Source organism: Hypomesus nipponensis, chromosome 4 (assembly GCF_054491055.1).
Source record: "Hypomesus nipponensis isolate SF chromosome 4, ASM5449105v1, whole genome shotgun sequence".
NCBI lineage: Eukaryota > Metazoa > Chordata > Actinopteri > Osmeriformes > Osmeridae > Hypomesus > Hypomesus nipponensis.
This window is the reverse complement of record NC_140364.1, coordinates 8,243,746-8,261,631: the sequence shown is the minus strand read 5'-3', so window position 1 is coordinate 8,261,631 and position 17,886 is coordinate 8,243,746. Positions and strand designations below refer to the sequence as shown.

Sequence of the window (17,886 nt, the reverse complement as noted above, 5' to 3'; positions counted from 1 at the left end):
GGAGGTGAGCTAGATACAATAGAAACTGAGTCCAAGTTTAAACAACATTTACAGGTCAGCAAAAAAACAAACATGTTAGATTGCTGGAGATGGGTTTTAAAAACACTGGCATTGCACAATGAATAGAACAAATAAATATTACAAATGGGAAGCCTGCAATTCTGGTTCAAATTATTAACACTCTGCATTTGACTTTGGGAGTGTGTTGCGTGGTTTCTTCAACAAGGAAACTGTATATATTAAATCACAAGAATTACATACTGAATTGGTCTTCTGATTTGTCAAATGCCACTCAGCCAACTGACCTCTGAATGTAAAAAACAATCAAAAAAGCTTTTATCTGACAGTCAAGAGCACACACAGACACACAAACGCACAGGTCTAGATAACAACAAATAATTTCCGTGACTCTTCTGCGATGCAAAAACACAGGAAACAGTATCCGTGAGAGGCGGTAAAGTCGTTAGACGCCAGATGGGTCCAGGCCTCAGCGCAGACGCAGCAAATTGCCATCGCTCTGCTGTGATGGGCTGAGGTAAGACTATACAAATTGTCGAAACCTGTCACAATTCTTCACCTTCCAATGGCTCGACCTAGATACGCTCTACCTGTCACACAGGGAGGCACATGCGTACAGAAGGTGGTGGGTAGTCTGGTGAAGCAGAACGCTTCAGTTGCCAGGCTGATTGTTCTGTGTTGTAAATACATGTAGAAGGGGTGGTTTGGTGTCTTGCCTGTCTTGGGGAGATCCAGATGGGGTTGAATCACGTTTGCCTAGTTGGGTGGTTCAAATACCACATAATGCCTGTCTTCTGTACTGTCATTTTCTATCTCTCACCCTTTCCTCTCTCACCCTCCCAACTCTCTAAATACAGGGAAAACGAATGTGTTTGGTCTCTCAGATCCACTGTTCTGTTGCTGAGTGGGGTCTGTTTCGTGCTTGGGGAACAACGAGAGCAGGATGCGATTATCCCTCCTCATCTGCAAACACCTGATTTATCCTTTAGGTCAACTGAATCTTTCAGGATTCCTGGTCTTGAGCTCTTCAATCTTTACATATTTATTTTTGTCTTGCTTTCCTCTCACATTCTATCACTCTTTCATTCTTGCTCTCTCTCGCTTTCTACCCACCTGGTAGACTGTCTGTTCTTGTTCACCAAACTCAACCCGCCGGCGATACGTCCGGGACTCGCAGTCATGAGCAATCAAACCCACAGATGAGAGCGAGGATGACAAAGTGCAGCACTGAGGCGTAGTCAAGGCGACAGGAGTGGGACGAGAGAGGACTCGACACAGTAAAACACTCTCTCTCCAGCTCTGTCTGTTTCACATACTGATAGTCTAGGTATGTAAGTGTGGCACGGCACTGTATCTATCTACTTAGCTCTACACAGTCTAACAGCACATGCTCAAAAAACTAGAGCGGGTATATTATATATTTTTCAGGGATGTTCGCGGGGCACCCATGGGAATTAAACATCAGAATCAATGGACTTTATGCACTGTGCGACCAACTGAGCAGTACAGGGAGAAACCATGCTCTGGGTTCAGTGTATTTTATACAGTCAAACTAAGTAATTGAGACCCAGCTGGACCCAAAAGGTTTCTATAAAGTGGAAATGTCAGACTGGTGGACATCTACTGTAGATAACGATACTGCGGTGGGTCTATATATGGATTATTAACTCATTCAAAAATAGATATTTACTATAATAAATATTCAGATGTATGAATGTGTAGTTAAAAGAGAAACATCTTGAAACACTTAAAATCGCAGTTGAAAAAAATATTCCCTTGAGACACAGAATATCTTAGATGAGGCTATTCATATTTATAAACCCATCACACTTTAATATGAACACCAGAATACAAAAATAATGTGACAGAAAGAAGCCCGGGCGACATATTTCAACCGAAAACACCACGGCAACGGTGAGCCACAGCACATTTAAACCCGCGGTAAAACGACAGTGACAGAGAGCGGAACAGTGTCAGCTGGCCCAGCTCTGAACAGAACCATTTTAATATCATTGTAGCGTACATTTTTGTCAACATTGTGAAAAAAAACAACGAAATTAAAACAAGAAAGAACAATAGCCACAATGCGTTTTCATTCAGCAAGCTGCCCCTGGCAGGCACAGAGCTTCGAGCCTGCATGTGTCCACATACATTAGTGGTGCTGCGCGATGATTTATTTATACTATGTACAACCAGGAGAAACAAGAGGAGCAGGAGAAGGACATTTAAGGCTTTGTTTGGTTGTCTTGAGATTAAAACCGGACAAGAATTTACGGAGATGTCGTGACCCAGTTAGGGTTTTTAAAAAGAAACGTCCGTGGGCCGTGGCTGGGAAGTGTGTGGCCGAAAAAATGCTCTGTATTATTCTGACATGGTCGTAACAAGCAGCACCATCACCCTTCCCTCAATAACATAACATCAAATGTGCTCCGTGTCTGCTGGAGGAGGGATCACAGGGCTTTTAAAACCCTGCAGAGTCCGGCTCACTCGCTCTTTCATCTTAATAACAGATGGAGAGCAGGGGGAGGGAGGGAACGAGAGAGGGAGAGAGAGAAAGGGAAAGAGTGAGAAAGAGAGGAAGGCGAGGAGAGATGTAAGGAGTGAAAAGGAGGGAGAGATGGAGATGGAGAGGTGGCAAGAGGAGGACAGAGAGAGAAAGAGATGACAAGTTGAAAGAAAACTTATTTTGATGTGTGTGTTAATTGACAATTTCACTGCTATTTACATCACTAATAAATAACATCTTATCTTTCACAGGGACTCTTGTAGATAAATACACACTTCCATAATTATCTTAGATAGACAGCCTACTGTACATCCCAGTTTACACACAACCAACACCTCACGTTAAAACATCACTTTCATCACTCAGTAATAAAAGTATGAATCAATACCTGGTCTTACAAACATCATATGGAACACACAAACTGTGATAATGCAATTAAGTGTTCAAGTGATCTGATTTTGATATCAACCAACGACAAGCAAGACCAGTAGGGGCCATGTTAGTTACACTGACAGCCTGGATGGCCAACACAGATGATGGCGTTGTGATATTATTGTGTCCTTCTGACTATACTGTATTCTGAGGGGCTTCAAAACACTGTGCTCCACATTCCATGTCCACATTTTGCAAGACTCTATTCACAGACAGAACCCGTGGAATGTGGAACAGAACACATTCTAAGATTATGGGATTCCGAGATCGTAAAACTCAAGAATTCCAAAGTCTGAATGAGGCTTACCGTATTGTCAACGGTATTTGAAATTCAGCTGTGTGTCTGGGTGTGTGTGTGTGTGTGTGTATGTGTGCACCTTGTTCTCTGTGTCCTGGGTCTGCCCCAGCAGGGCATGCTGGGCAAGTGACGAGTGATGAGTGAGTCACATATCCTGTAATGATAGGCCTCAGACATGCATATGGAGGACATTATGATAAGTTACTTCGCATAATGTTCGCCTAATGCACCGGGAATCAGCATGGGGTGGGCTGTCCGCACACACTCATATACAAATCTGAGCAACCTAAATCTGCTCTGTGAAAACACACACTCTCGCACACACACGGACGATTCTCTAAAGTGAACATTGCTAATCCGGCAGCAGAATACACTGTGGGGTGAATCAGGCCCTTAACCTCTTTCCATGTCTGGCAGCGTGTCAAGTCTGCAGACTCCCACAATCTAAAACTCATATGCAGGCAGGCTTAGCCCTAATGGTTCCCTAACACATGTACCAAGATAACCCTTACACACACGCACACACACACACACATTACCACACACACATTAACAAACACACACGCACACACGTTACCAAAGATGCATACAAATGACCCTCACACAGACACATGCACACATTAACCACGCCCATACACATACTGAGAAGGCATATTCAATGTGCTTTTAATAGGGTAACGATGTGTTCATTCCACAGCTAAAAATACTGGGTCTCCAGACGGATTAGCGTAGCCAACTAGGTGGCTATCAGCCTTTTCTACACTAACACCCAACAAGCCTTATCTGGAGCTCCCACTTTGTTAGTGTTCCAGGTTGCAGTCCTCCTTGTGTGTGTATGTGTGTGTGTAGGTGTGTGTGTGCGTGTGTGTGTGTAGGTGTGTGTAGGTGTGTGTAGGTGTGTGTGTGTGCGTGTGTGTGGTGTAGCTGACGTCGAATTCCGAGGCTTAGCTAGTTTCATCAGGAGAGTTCAATATGAGCATTATCCAGTACCTGCATTCTTCCCAGCCACCCTCCCCAGATCACTCAGCACACTCTCATCCCAGTTTCTGAATTAAAAATTCCATCCAGAATGGCTTGTATTGAGAATCCATTATTTAATAGAGGAGGGTAGAGGGGGAATAAGAAAATATCTACGATCCTGCCAGTTCACTGGGTTTTGGGAGTTTAAAATACATGTATTTTCATTAGAAAGAGAGCTATAGTGTGGTGCTTGATTGATCCACTAGCTACTGTAGCTGGTAATCAGGGGCGGAATAGAGGTGCTATAGACTTTCTGCTTTAATTAGCGGGACTGACAAGACATCCAGTGTCTGTCTAGCCGGCAACTAGGTGTCGCCTGTCGCCGGGCAGATGTCAGGCTTTGTTACAGGAGCCGACTCACTCAGCATGTGGATAGGGGGTATTCCCCTGACTGTCTACCTGGCTGACTGTCTACCTGGCTGACTGTCTACCTGGCTGACTGTCTACCTGGCTGACTGTCTACCTGGCTGACTGTCTACCTGGCTGACTGTCTACCTGGCTGACTGTCAAACTGGCTGACTGTCTGGCTGGCTATTTGGCCGTGTGGATAAAGGAATTTATTTGGCCTGCCCCACCTTCCCAACCTAAATATCACCCATCCCATCACACAGTATGATACTGAAACTAAATACAGAAATCTGATGGAACAGAGAGCGAGATTGATATGTGCTGCATTTGTGAAATGGAGTGGGAGACACACTCTGTGAGACTGACAACACATGTTCATCATATCTATTTTATGACTCATTGACAGTAAATGTAGATTTGCACTGCCACCCCACCCACCCTCTCCGCCTTGAGGGTGCTGAAAAATCTGTGATGATACAACACGGTTACACAACATCTCTCCGAGAATAGACAAGACAGACAGACAGGTAGAGATACACACACAACTTTGATCACTTGTATCTGAACCCCCCTCTACTCCTTGGTCAGGATGAAGAAAGATCTTGAAGATTATCTGTCTGATTGTGTGTGTGTGTATGTGTGCGCGCGCTCGGAAATGTGTCTCCATCCCGCCTTCTACCACGGGAGGAGAAGAACAGTAAGTCTTGAAGCAGTAACCAAGGCTACGATGTCCCCATGTTCCGTCTCCATGACGAGTCAAACATGTCCACACCGTCACACCACCAAACATCATGTCCGACCGCATTGTTCAGCCAGAGAAGCAGCCGGAGGTCATTTCTGGTGGTGAGCAGCACTGTACAACAATGACATGACAGTCCGTTTCTTTCTTCTTCTGTGTTTTCATCACTTTTTGCCTCATCTAAATCAGTGCAGACCTTCAGTGCATTGATACATACGACCTCCATCCCTCCATCATCAGTCAGTGTTTTAAGATGAACAACTTATCTTTTTACTGTCTCGTTTTCTTGTTCGTGGAAAAGCGTGATGAGTGTGGTGAAAGTCTGCGTAGTGCAGGATGGAGGGAGGATGGATGGAGATGCAGCAGCAGACAGAGCTAGATAGTGGAGCTTTAGGGTAGAAGGCAGTGTTGCGGGTCCTCTCTCTCGTTCCCTGGTGGCCTGATCACACATAGATGGCCGTCCGGGATATGACAGAGCCGTCCCTCTGAGATTCCATGTCGTCGTCTAGGTAAACGGCCATCTCCTCGTCACCCCGCCCGATGTGATAGGCCGTCGCCATGTTGACACCAAAGCTGTCGTAGCGTTCCTCCTCCTCCTCCAGGCTGTCGTCGAGGCAATGATTGAACTTCCTCCTTTCCACCTCGTCCAGCTCGCTGCTGAGAAGAATGTTGTGGGCCGATGGGGCGGGGTCGGTTCCAGTACCTGTTGTGCGGTAGTTGCTAGCCTTATCTCCTAGCGCCCCAAGCTGGTTCTCCCGGTATGTATAAATTGGGCCGTTGTTGTTAGGCCCCGCCCCTCCATTTTTGCCAGAGCCAAAGAGACGAGCCTTGTTGCCGTAGCCTCCGCCTGCCAAGTCGCCATTGCCAGGGTAACCTCCCCCAGCACGCCGTTGCCGACGGCTACGGTTGATGAGGAAGCCGATGAGAGCACCGACCAATAGGAGGGCAAGGAGGCTGAAAATGATGGCCCCAGCCACCACCCCTGCACTGGACGGGTTCACCGAGGGCTCTGCAGTGGGGGTGGGGGGGTGGGGAAGGGGGAGGGGGGTGAGGAAGGGGGGAAGAGACAACAAATGGGAGGAGGGAGAATGGGGGGTGGTCGTTTGGTTTTAGTTGGCACTCCACAGCAGCAGTGGGAGCAGTACTGTTGTAGTTCTTGAGGGTGCAGTGAGATGATGTCATCAGTCTGTGACGTCAGTGATGTCAACGTTTTCAGTTGTTGTTTTTTTAATGGGGTCAAGGCTCCTCCCCCCAGCTGGGTTGCCAGTTTTTGAAGCCAACCCCCCCTTTTGTGCGCCCAGCTCTACGGTCCCTTGTACACTCCTAGGTTTGGTGTGAGCCAAGTTTGCCATTTTGTCCAATTTTGTTTCAGTTGAGTTTGAAACAGAAATAGGAGAGTAATAGGTTTCCTGCCCATGTGACCAAGTCTAGGCTGGGACCAGACGGTGTGAAATACAGAGGGACAGACAGGCGAGCAGATGAATGGACAGAGATAAGGAGAGAGGTAGATAGATCTAGGTGAGTTAAGGTGTGACTATACCACTTTTGTTAGAACTACAGCATGGTAGTCATGCATGGAGAACACACAGTCGTCTGCGTACTGAGCAAACGGTAGCTACCAACACCGCCCTCATCCCCTTCTAGCCCTCCAGCCCCTTCCCACTCCTCACCCCATGGTCTAAATTGGTCAGTTAGTTAAGCTGCTGTCCTGCTGTAACCCAGGAACACATCCAATACACATTGCTTGAGCCACTCCAATCTGGACACACACGGGACCCCCACACACACACACACACACACACACACAGGACCCACAAACACACAGGGCCAAATGGATGAGACAGCGGGCCTGGAGGGATTGTCGTGCATATCATGGGATGAGAGGAGGGGGAAGGAGAGAGGGAAGGAGGGATGGGACGAGAGGGGTAGGGTAAGAGAGAGGAGAGTGATCATCTCTAAATGAACACCATAGGGTGATAAAAATGACAGAACACAGGGGGCTTATATCACTGCCTAAATCACTGTCATGTGAAGAGATTCAAGGCCAAGCACGAACACACACACAGACAAATGAACAACCATCTCAGCTGCAATTAGGTGAGTGAGATTTTAGACAGGGGATGAATCGAGACACTGAGGTCAGGGATGGAGGAATGAGGAGAAAAGGAGGGTGAGGAGGAATGAGGAGAAAAGGAGGGTGAGGAGGAATGAGGTGAGAAGGAGGGTGAGGAGGAATGAGGTGAGAAGGAGGGTGAGGAGGAATGAGGAGAAAAGGAGGGTGAGGAGGAATGAGGTGAGAAGGAGGGTGAGGAGGAATGAGGTGAGAAGGAGGGTGAGGAGGAATGAGGTGAGAAGGACGGTGAGGAGGAATGAGGAGAAAAGGAGGGTGAGGAGGAATGAGGTGAGAAGGAGGGTGAGGAGGAATGAGGTGAAAAGGAGGGTGAGGAGGAATGAGGTGAGAAGGAGGGTGAGGAGGAATGAGGTGAGAAGGAGGGTGAGGAGGAATGAGGTGAGAAGGACGGTGAGGAGGAATAGTTTTGCCAACATCCTGGTGTCTGCAGGCCCATAGAATCAACTCAATAGCTGTTACAGCCAGTTACCTCCACATCATTCTTCCCCCTCCCACACACACAATCGCGCAACCACCTTGTGTTACCATGACGATATCAATCCTCAATCACGCCTCATTCAGGTCTATCCCCTCGGGAGCGACATTTCCTGAAATCATTCTCAATTCCCCCCACCATTCAGTCATGCAGGAAACCAGATGAAAAAAACACTACCACTCACACACCACAGAAGAGAAGAAAAAAAAACCTCTCTCTTTCTGTCAATTTCATCCTCTTTTCCTGAGATACAAAGTGGTTACTGGAAGTTTGTCTGAGAGCAAGCAGATGTGATTGAACTAATGCATATACAGATTCTCACACGCACGCACGCACACAATAAATGCATGAAAAGCATTTCCTGGTATTTCATTCAGTGCTATCTTTTACATCTAATTCCGTACCCATCCACCGTAGACCTAATAAACACACACACACATACAGAGCTTTGCTTCCCTCTTTCTTCAATAATTGAGCTCTTCCATTCCAGACCCCCTACAGAAGTGAGGGATCCCCTGGTGACAACCCCTGCTTTGAGTCACAACACTAACACACACACACGCACACACACAATCTGTTTGCATCTGCATGTGTTTGAGTGTTTTAATAAGTTGATGTGCCTGTGTGTACAGTATGTGGGCATGCATGTGTGCATTTCTGTATACAGTATGTCTTTGTGTGTGCATATGTGTGTATATGCATGTTTGTTTGTGCATGCGTGCATGTGTGTGTGTGTGTGAAGGATGAAGACCAGATCCAGGCTTGGCCGCCTCCCTCTCTGACACAACACCACAAGAATGTCAAACCTCAGAGCTGGAGCTCTGCAAGCCAGTTCACCAAAAAACCCAGTTACTGCCCCCGTCATGAGAAGCACCTCTGTGCTGTCATGAACTCGAAACAAATCCGCCCACGGCATGACTGGGACGAACGATAACTGAATTTTACAATGTGTTTCAAAAGTGAAACCTTATTTCGAATCCAACATACACTCTGCTATCTGCAAACATATCGCTTGTGTACCTTAAGAACTCCAAACGTGTCAATGTTAGCTACCTCCCACCTTCTACCTAAGGGCTCCCCCACGCACGCCCTTGTTAATGAAGTGTCTAAAGCTGGTGCAGTATGCCCGTGTGGGTCTCAGCCTGTCTGAGTGCTCTCCTGCTACTGAGCCATCACGCTGGGCTAGCCTGCCAGCCAGCACTGGCTTCTCAGGGAAAGTCAACTGGAGCACATCGGCACAGCTGATTGGATCCAGACGTAGGCTACCGAGAGAGGAGAAAGGAGAGGAGAGGCCTCCCTCCCTCTTTTTCCATGCTCCTTTTCGCCTATTCTGTCTCTCTCCCTCTTTACCAGTTCTCTTTCCTCCCCTCCTGTAACTGGGCCAGTTTGTGGTGGGGGGGGGGGGGGGGGGGTGGACTACAAAATGGGGCCACAGAAGAGTGGGGTGGATTAATGGAGGGATGGAGACAGACAGAAATAGGGTGAATATGCAAAGAGACAAATGAGCGAGTGGGGGAGAGGATAAGAAAGGGAGAGAGAAGGGAGGTGGGGACAAAGAGAGGTAAGAGATTGGGGATCAGCTTTATTCTGTCAGAACAGAGCAGAGAGAGAGGCCTGACGCGGGGGAGAGAGGAGGATCGGGGGAACAAAGGAGAAAGGAGGGGAAAGCTAAAACAATTCAGGTCCTGGAGGATTACAACTGGCTTACAAGCTCTCTCCAGCCCTCTATACCCCCCCCCACCACCACCACCACCACCACCACCACCACCACCCCCCCTGCATCTCCCACCTCCTCCCCATTCTCCCCCATTCTCAACTCTCCCTCCTGCAGATAACCTATAACACAACCTAACCCATAACACCCCTTCTGGCTAATTGAAAGGTGGCTTCATGACCTCCAGGATAAAAATCTGGAGCAGCACACACACACACTAATATGAGTCAGGGCATGCCTGCCAGGCAGGGAAAACGATCACAGTTCCAAAACTGAAGAAATGAAAAACCATTAGGAAGAGCGTTTGTCTGTCTGTACGTAATGTTGTAGTCATGGTCCTGTCCACCACACGACAGAGTAGGTGATCACACACTCCCACACACACACACCTAGTAGACATGTCTTTCCAATGCTCTTTGAATGTCAAACAGGCAGAGCAAAGAGAGATGTGTAGATGGAGAGGGAGGTTCTGGCCTCCAAACTGAATCCAGCTCAGCCACACTTGGCACCTGAACTCTCACAACCTAGCTCCACTGTAAAATAGTTACATGTTCAGCCCCCCCAAAAAATTCCCACACTCTACTGCACACACACACACACAGTCCTCAGCTTTGTGCCAGGTAGCGCTCGACTCGCATCGATCTTTCATGGTTTCAACCGACCATGACATAGAGATACCTCACAGACGGAAGGCAGAACCATGACTGGAACATCACATACCCTTGCATCATTCTGTACATGTAAAGTAGAGACTCTGTTCTCTCTGCAGAGAGGCTTCACCAGAAATACACTGCTTCTTCTCCTCGCTCCACTCAAGGCTGTAACCAGGCAAGAGAGCCATCTGACTCTACAGGCTGGAGCCTGCTACAACTCTATTCGACTCAGCCCCTAAATCAGCTAGATCCAGACCTTGATTCTCTGTCAGCTCTCTGGGCCACCCTGGGGGCTTTGGTTGGCTGGCTGGCCCCCGGCAATACAGGAAGTGCATGTGCCATTGGCCAGTGTGCTCTGTACAGGTCCAGTGGGCAGTGACAATGGAGCACAGCCCCGGGGCCAGCTGGACTGGGAAGAGAGGAACCGGAGGGAGGGAGGGAGGGAGGGAGGGAGGGAGGGAGGGAGGGAGGGAGGGAGGGAGGGAGGGAGGGAGGGAGGGAGGGAGGGAGGGAGGGAGGGAGGGAGGGAGGGAGGGAGGGAGGGAGGGAGGGAGGGAGGGAGGGAGGGAGGGAGGGAGGGAGGGAGGGAGGGAGGGAGGGAGGGAGGGAGGGAGGCTCACCGCCCCCTCCCTTTGAATACAACACCTGAGTCATCGCAGACAGTTACAGAGGACATTTCTCTTTCTCTCCTCCTCTCTCTCCTTTTCTGTCTCTCTCCCTCTCTCCACCACCCAACTCCCTCTGTGTACAGCTCCAGCTGGCATGTCGACCTGGCCCTGCCCTCAGAGCCCTGGAGAGGGAGAGAAAGTCATGCCCCATGCTGTCGCCTCCCCTCCCATACTACTCGCTCATCTCCTCTCCAACCGAAGAGTAACACTATTTCACACTTTAGAACTCCACAACTCTGTCAACGCTCTTTACCATCACAAACAGCCAAGTACTTAACACACACACACACACAAGCATACATACAAACACACACAGAGATAAACATCCCAACACTTTCATCTGTGTTTTAATAGAACAGAGGAGGTTTTAAGAGGCTTAGAAGTGGAATTAACAGGTGAGTGCTTGTGCTGTTGTGGTTCTCACTCAAAAACTAAAGGGGTTATCCCCACCACAGCAAAGAAAGAACTCCACAGTGGTTCCTTCCAAATTAAATTCCATGTACTTGTTTCATTTATTCAAGGTCATATTGTACAGTAGCCTGTGTGAAGTGACAATGTACTTCATAGTGCTACAATCCTACATGGAGCATCCCAAACCACAATCCTCTACTGTGTCATTAAACATCACCAATCTGTCAAGGACAAGGTTAGTCTAAATAAGACACTGTCTGCCTGTCCCAGGAATGATTGTGTGTGTGTGTGTGTGTGTGTGTGTGGTAGGGGGATACAGTACCAGCCTTCTCAGATAAGACAGTTGGCAAGAGCAGCAGAGAAAGGCTCACTTCTCCACCTCCTACACATTTCCTGGCTGTACTACTGTGTGTGTGTGTGTGTGTGTGTGTGTGTGTATGTGTGTGTGTGTATGTACATGCGTGTGTGTGTGCCCACAGAGACCCTTTGTTCTCTAAAAAGACACATTGTGAGATCTCTCGTCAGGATTCCCACGGATTCTAAAAGTAGTGATGCCGCCGACCACCCTCGTTTGCACTACCTAGTAAGGAACGCCTCGACACACCTCCACTCTCTCACTAACGCTGCTGTAGTCCCCACAAGTAGACTGAGTACAACACTTCCTGTTAAGTGAGGTCTCCTGAACAGTACACCTCCTGTTAAGTGAGGTCTCCTGAACAGTATACTTCCTGTTAAGTGGGGTCCCCTTAACAGTACACTTCCTGTTAAGTGCTGTAGACAGAGTAGTAAGCTTTGTGTAAGTGAAGTAGACAGAGTAGTATACTGTACTTCCTGACTGTGTAGTGAAGATGAGGTGGGGCCTTAGCAGGCCAGCGAGAAGTGAAGGACTGGATCAGTGAGAGGGAGCACGACACCAGAGGAGGAGAACGTACCACTGCATGTATTATCCCCTAACCCAGCAGGGACGATCACTCTTACCCCAAATTACATTTTATCCCAACATTATCATCCAGCACACCTGTTAGAAAGCAAAGCACTAGAAAAGACCGAACACCACTAAACCAGCTGACAGTGCATGCAGACGAAGCAGGCTTTTATTAGAAAACCCAGAGTAAGGAGAAGAGAGGAGGGACAGAGCAATGCTAAAGATGTTACATGTGAAAAAAGGAGGAAGAGGAAGAAAGAAAGAAAGAAAGAAAGAAAGAAAGAAAGAACGAAAGACAGAAAGAAAGAAAGAAAGAAAGAAAGAAAGAAAGAAAGAAAGAAAGAAAGAAAGAAAGAAAAATCCCGGCAACCTGGCTCACACCAACAGAGTTCTACTCCCATTGTGTTACTTTAGCACAGACTAACTGACATTGCAGCACCCAGCACAGCAGACAGCTGACAGACTGAGAGTGGAGCCCTGATCCCAGTGTGTGTGTGTGTGTGTGTATGTGTGCATGTTGGTGTCTGTGTGTAACTCACCAATGACAATAGTGGTTAACTGGTGCTTGTCCACGCCCAACCGGTTCTTCACCTCGCAAACAAAGGTGGTGTTGACTGTCTCATCCACCGTCCGCACAATTAACCGGTTCCCGTCGATCCGCACCGTGTCGGGCATGGGCCCGGACAGGCTGGGTGGGGAGGGGGGGGGGGGGAGGGGACGGAAGCGACAGGGTGTGTGAACCACATGGATGGGTGTGTGTGTACATGTGTGCGTTCATGTGTATGTGTCTGTTGGAGAGGTAGCAAGATAAAAGGTAATGGAGTGTGTGTCTCTGTGTGCAAGTGTATGTGTGTGTGCGTGTATGCTAGGGGTGGGAGGAAAAATCGAATCGCGATTCAGTCTTTTAGCGATTCACATCACAAATGTGAAAAATTGCTTTTTTCCAAATTATTTTTTGTAATGTTTTTTTGAATACAAATTTATTTATACAAATTTGGGATTAAAAATTTCAAAAAAATATTGTGAATTGATTTGTATTTGTTTCGTGCCCCAAAAAATCGATTTTGAATCGGATCATGAGATCCCAAAAGATTTCCACCCCTAGCGTATGCACAGAGGGTTACTCACGATGTCCAAGTGACAGAGGCTGGAGGGTTGGAGTTGGTCTCACACACTAGGGTGGCCTCACTGCGGCCTCTGTACCAGTTCTCATCATAGCCCTGGATGGATGCAGTGGGGGGGTCTGGGGGGTGGGGGGGAGGAGGATGGGGGCAAGTTAATATGGCACATTTAGTTTGGTTGTGTGTGTGTGTGTCTGTAAGTGAGTTGATGTGTATGTTTGTTGGTGTGTGCGTGTATATGAGGGTTTTGTGTGTATTTATCTGAGTGTGTGCGTGGGTGTGTATCGTGTGTGTGTGTATCTATATGTGCTCTTTGTGTGTATATCTGTGTGTGTGTGTGTGTGGTTGTCTTACACTCCACAGACAGCTTCATGGGGAAGCTCTGCGGCGCGTCTTGCGTGCGCTGCGTCACCACGCAGGTGAGCTCCTTGCCGTGGTCGGCTGCGGTGGGAACCATCCGGAACTCGCTCCTCACAGTCACCGTGCCATCGGCCGCCTCCTTGGACGTGATGCTGTGGTTACCAGGCACTGCTGTGTGCCACGAGATGTCCGCCGCTGGCTTACCGTCCACTGCAGCGCACTGGGCCACCACCACCGGTTTAGTACCGGCTTGCACCGTTACCGAGGACGCTGAGTTCTTAGGCTTGGCTGAGAGAGAGAGAGAGAGAGAGAGAGAGAGAGAGAGAGAGAGAGAGAGAGAGAGAGAGAGAGAGAGAGAGAGAGAGGAAGCAAATGAGTGTGTTGCTGTGCATACCATGCATGGCTCATGGCCTCCAGAGATCAGCACGGTTAATAGAGACCATGACAGGTCTGGAGAGGTGTGGAGGAGAACAGGAGAGGGGGATGGAGAGAGCCGGGGAGAGGAAAAGTGGGGGAGGAAGAAGAAGAGGATAGAGATGGAGGGGTAGAGAGGAGGAGTGGCACCCTGATGTGTTTCGTGACTGTGCATGTCAAGCACTTTATTACATAGATCCTCCGAGTCTCTCTGACAGCAGAATTAGACCCACATGCCTGTCCTGACAGACTGACTGACTGACTGACTGAAATGCTGACCGACTGACTGAGCACACTCACACAGCATGATCAGGGTGGTGGTGCCTTGCTCATTGCCGCTGGGGTAGGTAGCGAACTCGCAGGTGTAGCGGCCAGCGTCGGCCATCTTGAGCTGGTTGACTTTGATGGAGGGGCTTTCCAGAGGGCCGGGCAGGAACTCCACACGGTTGCTGAATGGAGAGTCTGGGAAGGATTTCCCATAGATGGGGTGGTAGACAGCTATGTTCTCCCTTTTCTCTCCCTCCATCGGCTCCCATATCCATGACACCTGGAGGAGGAGGGGGGGGTATTCAAGATGTCGCCGATTTTAGACTTTTGAATTCCCCAATGTTGGCCACTACACAAATGCATAAAACAAAATACAAATAAATCACCCCAGAAAATAATAGCCTCCCTCTGTTTACCCTTACACAGACAAACACACACACACAAAGCCAGGGTCAACGAGAAATCAATCCCCAACGAAAATAATTCAGCTCATTCTCCGCCTAACAAATAAACAGCTTGACAACAACACCATGTAGCCTTGGGCTTGACAGAGCAGAGAGCGTCTGGAGGGGGCGAGGGACGTGATGGACCTATACACTCAGTATCCTCTAGCTGGTTTCACACGCTCTGTTTACACCAGATTCCCTCAGCCCCAGCGGTTGAGATGTTGAGATTTCATCCCGACTGGCTTCCCCCCCCTTGCAGAGTCTTACTGACAGGCTGCCCTCCCTTGCTGGTACCTGGGTGAGCTTGGTCGTCGAGGATACTCCTTGGGCGAACTGGCACCTGAGGTCCACAGACTCATTGGGGTACGCTTCCACCTCTGGCACCACCCTCACACGCTGGGACCACGCCGCTGGGGGGGGGAGAGAGAGAGGGGTTAGGGGTTGTGATGTTCTCTATTTTTCTGTATTTCAGGGAACGAGACAGATAGAAAGATTTTGATTTCTAAAAGCAATCTATGAAGGAGCCGTCAAAACTGCCCAATCCCAGCCAATTACACCGCGGTGGACATCACTTAATAACACTGGTACTGAGATATTCTATCAGCTATTTTTTAATATGCACCTGGCAACAAATTAAGTACTGGATACGCCTCCCTATCAGCTGTGCACAAAAGCAGCCATCTCCCCCACGCACAGCAATGTGTGCACTCTTCCACCTTTCCAACAAGCATAATAACAATTGACAATGCAATGTGCCAGCTTGCTACCAGCAGCAACATTGCTGGGTCCATCCACCCAGTTTACAGGGACCCTGATGCCCCTGGTCCATTCACCTGGGCCCCTGATGAACAGTGGCAAGGAGAATGCCTACCCAAGCATCGTACACCTGCAGAACCTGAACATGGCCTTTAAACCTGGGGGCTGAGGCACTGGCTGAAAAGATGTCTGACAGAGACAGAGAGACTGAGAGAGAGACATAGAGAGAGAGAGGAAGAGAGAGAGAGAGAGAGAGAGAGAGAGAGAGAGAGAGAGGGAGAGAGAGAGAGAGAGAGAGAGAGAGAGAGAGAGAGAGAGAGAGAGAGAGAGAGAGAGAGACAGAGAGAGAGAGACAGACAGAGAGAGAGCAGATTGATAAGCGTATCACGCTGCAAGTCACTCAGGGCAGAGTAATATTCAGCTAATAGACAGAGTGTTAGTGTGAGTGCACTGAACTGTTCAGCATGGTGACTAAAAGACAGGAGTGAGTGAGTGTGTGTGTGTGTGTGTGTGTGTGTGTGTCAGAGCTCCTCTCTAAAGGGAATACATGTGAGTGAGTCAGCCATTGTAGCTGAATTCCCCCTGCAGGCACACAGTGGGCTGTCCAACCAGGCTTACCTCCACTGTTAAGACAACACTCTTTCTCTGTCACCCCCCGCCCCTAACCCCCAACCCCACTACCATCAGCATGATTCACGGCGTTCAGACTGTCCCTTCCTGTTGGGTAGTCCATTAGGCTTACTCACACTGGTTACTGAAACCTCATCACCTCATATTTCTTTTTCTCAAAGAGAGATTTGGCTCTCCATGTAACAGGGAGTCAGGCACACGTGTGACTCACCCAATCATGGCGCTTTTCATAGTGCACCGCTCTTTCCGCGGAGAAGTGTGACGGAGTGAGGACTGGGGGACGACCTTCCGATCTGTAGCCCTCCTTCACTACCATGTCTTCTTCCCTTCATACCATGTCTTCTTCCCTTCCTCTCTCCTCTCAGCCACCCTCTTCCCCTCCTTTCTCCCCCTTCCTTTCCGCTCTTCTCTCCTCTCAGTCTGTTTACTGGGGATAAAGCCAGGTTGGTTGGTCGAAAGACAGCAGACAGAAAAGGAACAAGAGATCCAGAAAGAGGAGAGAGAAGGTTTCAGCAGGATCTCAGGGACGAGATTGTGTGTGTGTTAGGAAAACCTAGCTTGCATTGTCTCATCAGAGACAAGCATACATACCCTAAAGAGAGAGACAATGGAGTCTGTGTGTTTGTGTGTGTGTGTTTGTGTGTGTGTGTGTGCATGCGTGACGACACAGAGCTAGGGAGAAGTCATTATCACTCTCTTCATAATCATCCATGCTCACCACAGGGGCGGAGAGAAATAACTGATTACATGCATGTGTGTGTTCCCCAGCAGTGTGACAGGGGCCTAACAACTTCATCAAAGAAACAATCGGTCAAATTGTGTGTGTAATGTTTCACTTTTTTAAAAGGTGGTTGTGAGCGTAATAAGCTGAGCTGTCCAGTCAGCCAGATAGCCAGACAGCCCATAATTACCAATAAGAGTGCCTGACTAATGAGGTTGAAGCAGATAGCAGGATTAGACAAACACACAGAGACAGAGGAGGAAAAGAGAGAGAAAGAGAGAGAGAGAGAGAGAGAGAGAGAGAGAGAGAGAGAGAGAGAGAGAGAGAGAGAGAGAGAGAGATTCAGCAGGAGAGGGTCAACACTCTGCCCCCGTGTAAACCCTGGGTGGTGTGTTGGTGCAGTGATGACACCTCTGCCATATTAAAACTAGCCTCTAGTGCTGGTATGAGACAGCCTATTCACCATCCCTGTCTCTCTAACCCTCTCTATCCCCATCTCTAACCCTCTCTAACTGCCTCTTTCTACCTCCCCCTCTGTCATTCACTCTCTGTCCTCCACCCCTTAGGCCTAACATAATACTGGCAAAAGCACACACAGACACACACACACAGACACACACACACTGTCTACTCTAAACCCTTTCCATTCAATTTTTCCTCTCTCCTCAGTCAAAGCTATCTTTGCACCCACATCTCTGTCCCCGTCTCCCTCTCTTTCATCTCCCTCGTCTCCTGATCAGCACTCCTCCCCATCTCCCCTGCTCCTGACCCTCTTCTCTCTCTCTCCTTTTATCTCCTCTACACCTCACTCCGTCTCCACTTAATGTCCCTGC

General features: G+C 48.6%; 1 protein-coding gene across 3 annotated transcripts in view; it reads right to left on the bottom strand.

Moving 5' to 3' along the window:
• pvrl2l (PVR cell adhesion molecule related 2 like) overlaps positions 1-17,886 on the bottom strand; it is a 56,528-nt gene that overhangs the window by 18,807 nt on the left and 19,835 nt on the right. The window contains exons 1-7 of one of the 3 annotated variants that reach the window (XM_084696164.1): positions 16,544-16,678; positions 15,241-15,356; positions 14,534-14,780; positions 13,814-14,107; positions 13,467-13,581; positions 12,878-13,026; positions 1,825-6,370 (exon numbers count right to left, since the gene is read on the bottom strand). In XM_084696164.1, the coding sequence (XP_084552290.1) occupies positions 5,805-6,370; positions 12,878-13,026; positions 13,467-13,581; positions 13,814-14,107; positions 14,534-14,759 (1,350 nt within the window). In that variant the 5' untranslated portion in view covers positions 14,760-14,780; positions 15,241-15,356; positions 16,544-16,678 and the 3' untranslated portion in view covers positions 1,825-5,804. Of the gene's footprint in view, positions 1-1,824; positions 6,371-12,877; positions 13,027-13,466; positions 13,582-13,813; positions 14,108-14,533; positions 14,781-15,240; positions 15,357-16,543; positions 16,679-17,886 lie in introns of those variants that run through there. The other 2 variants (XM_084696162.1, XM_084696163.1) reach the window with 2 other exon arrangements.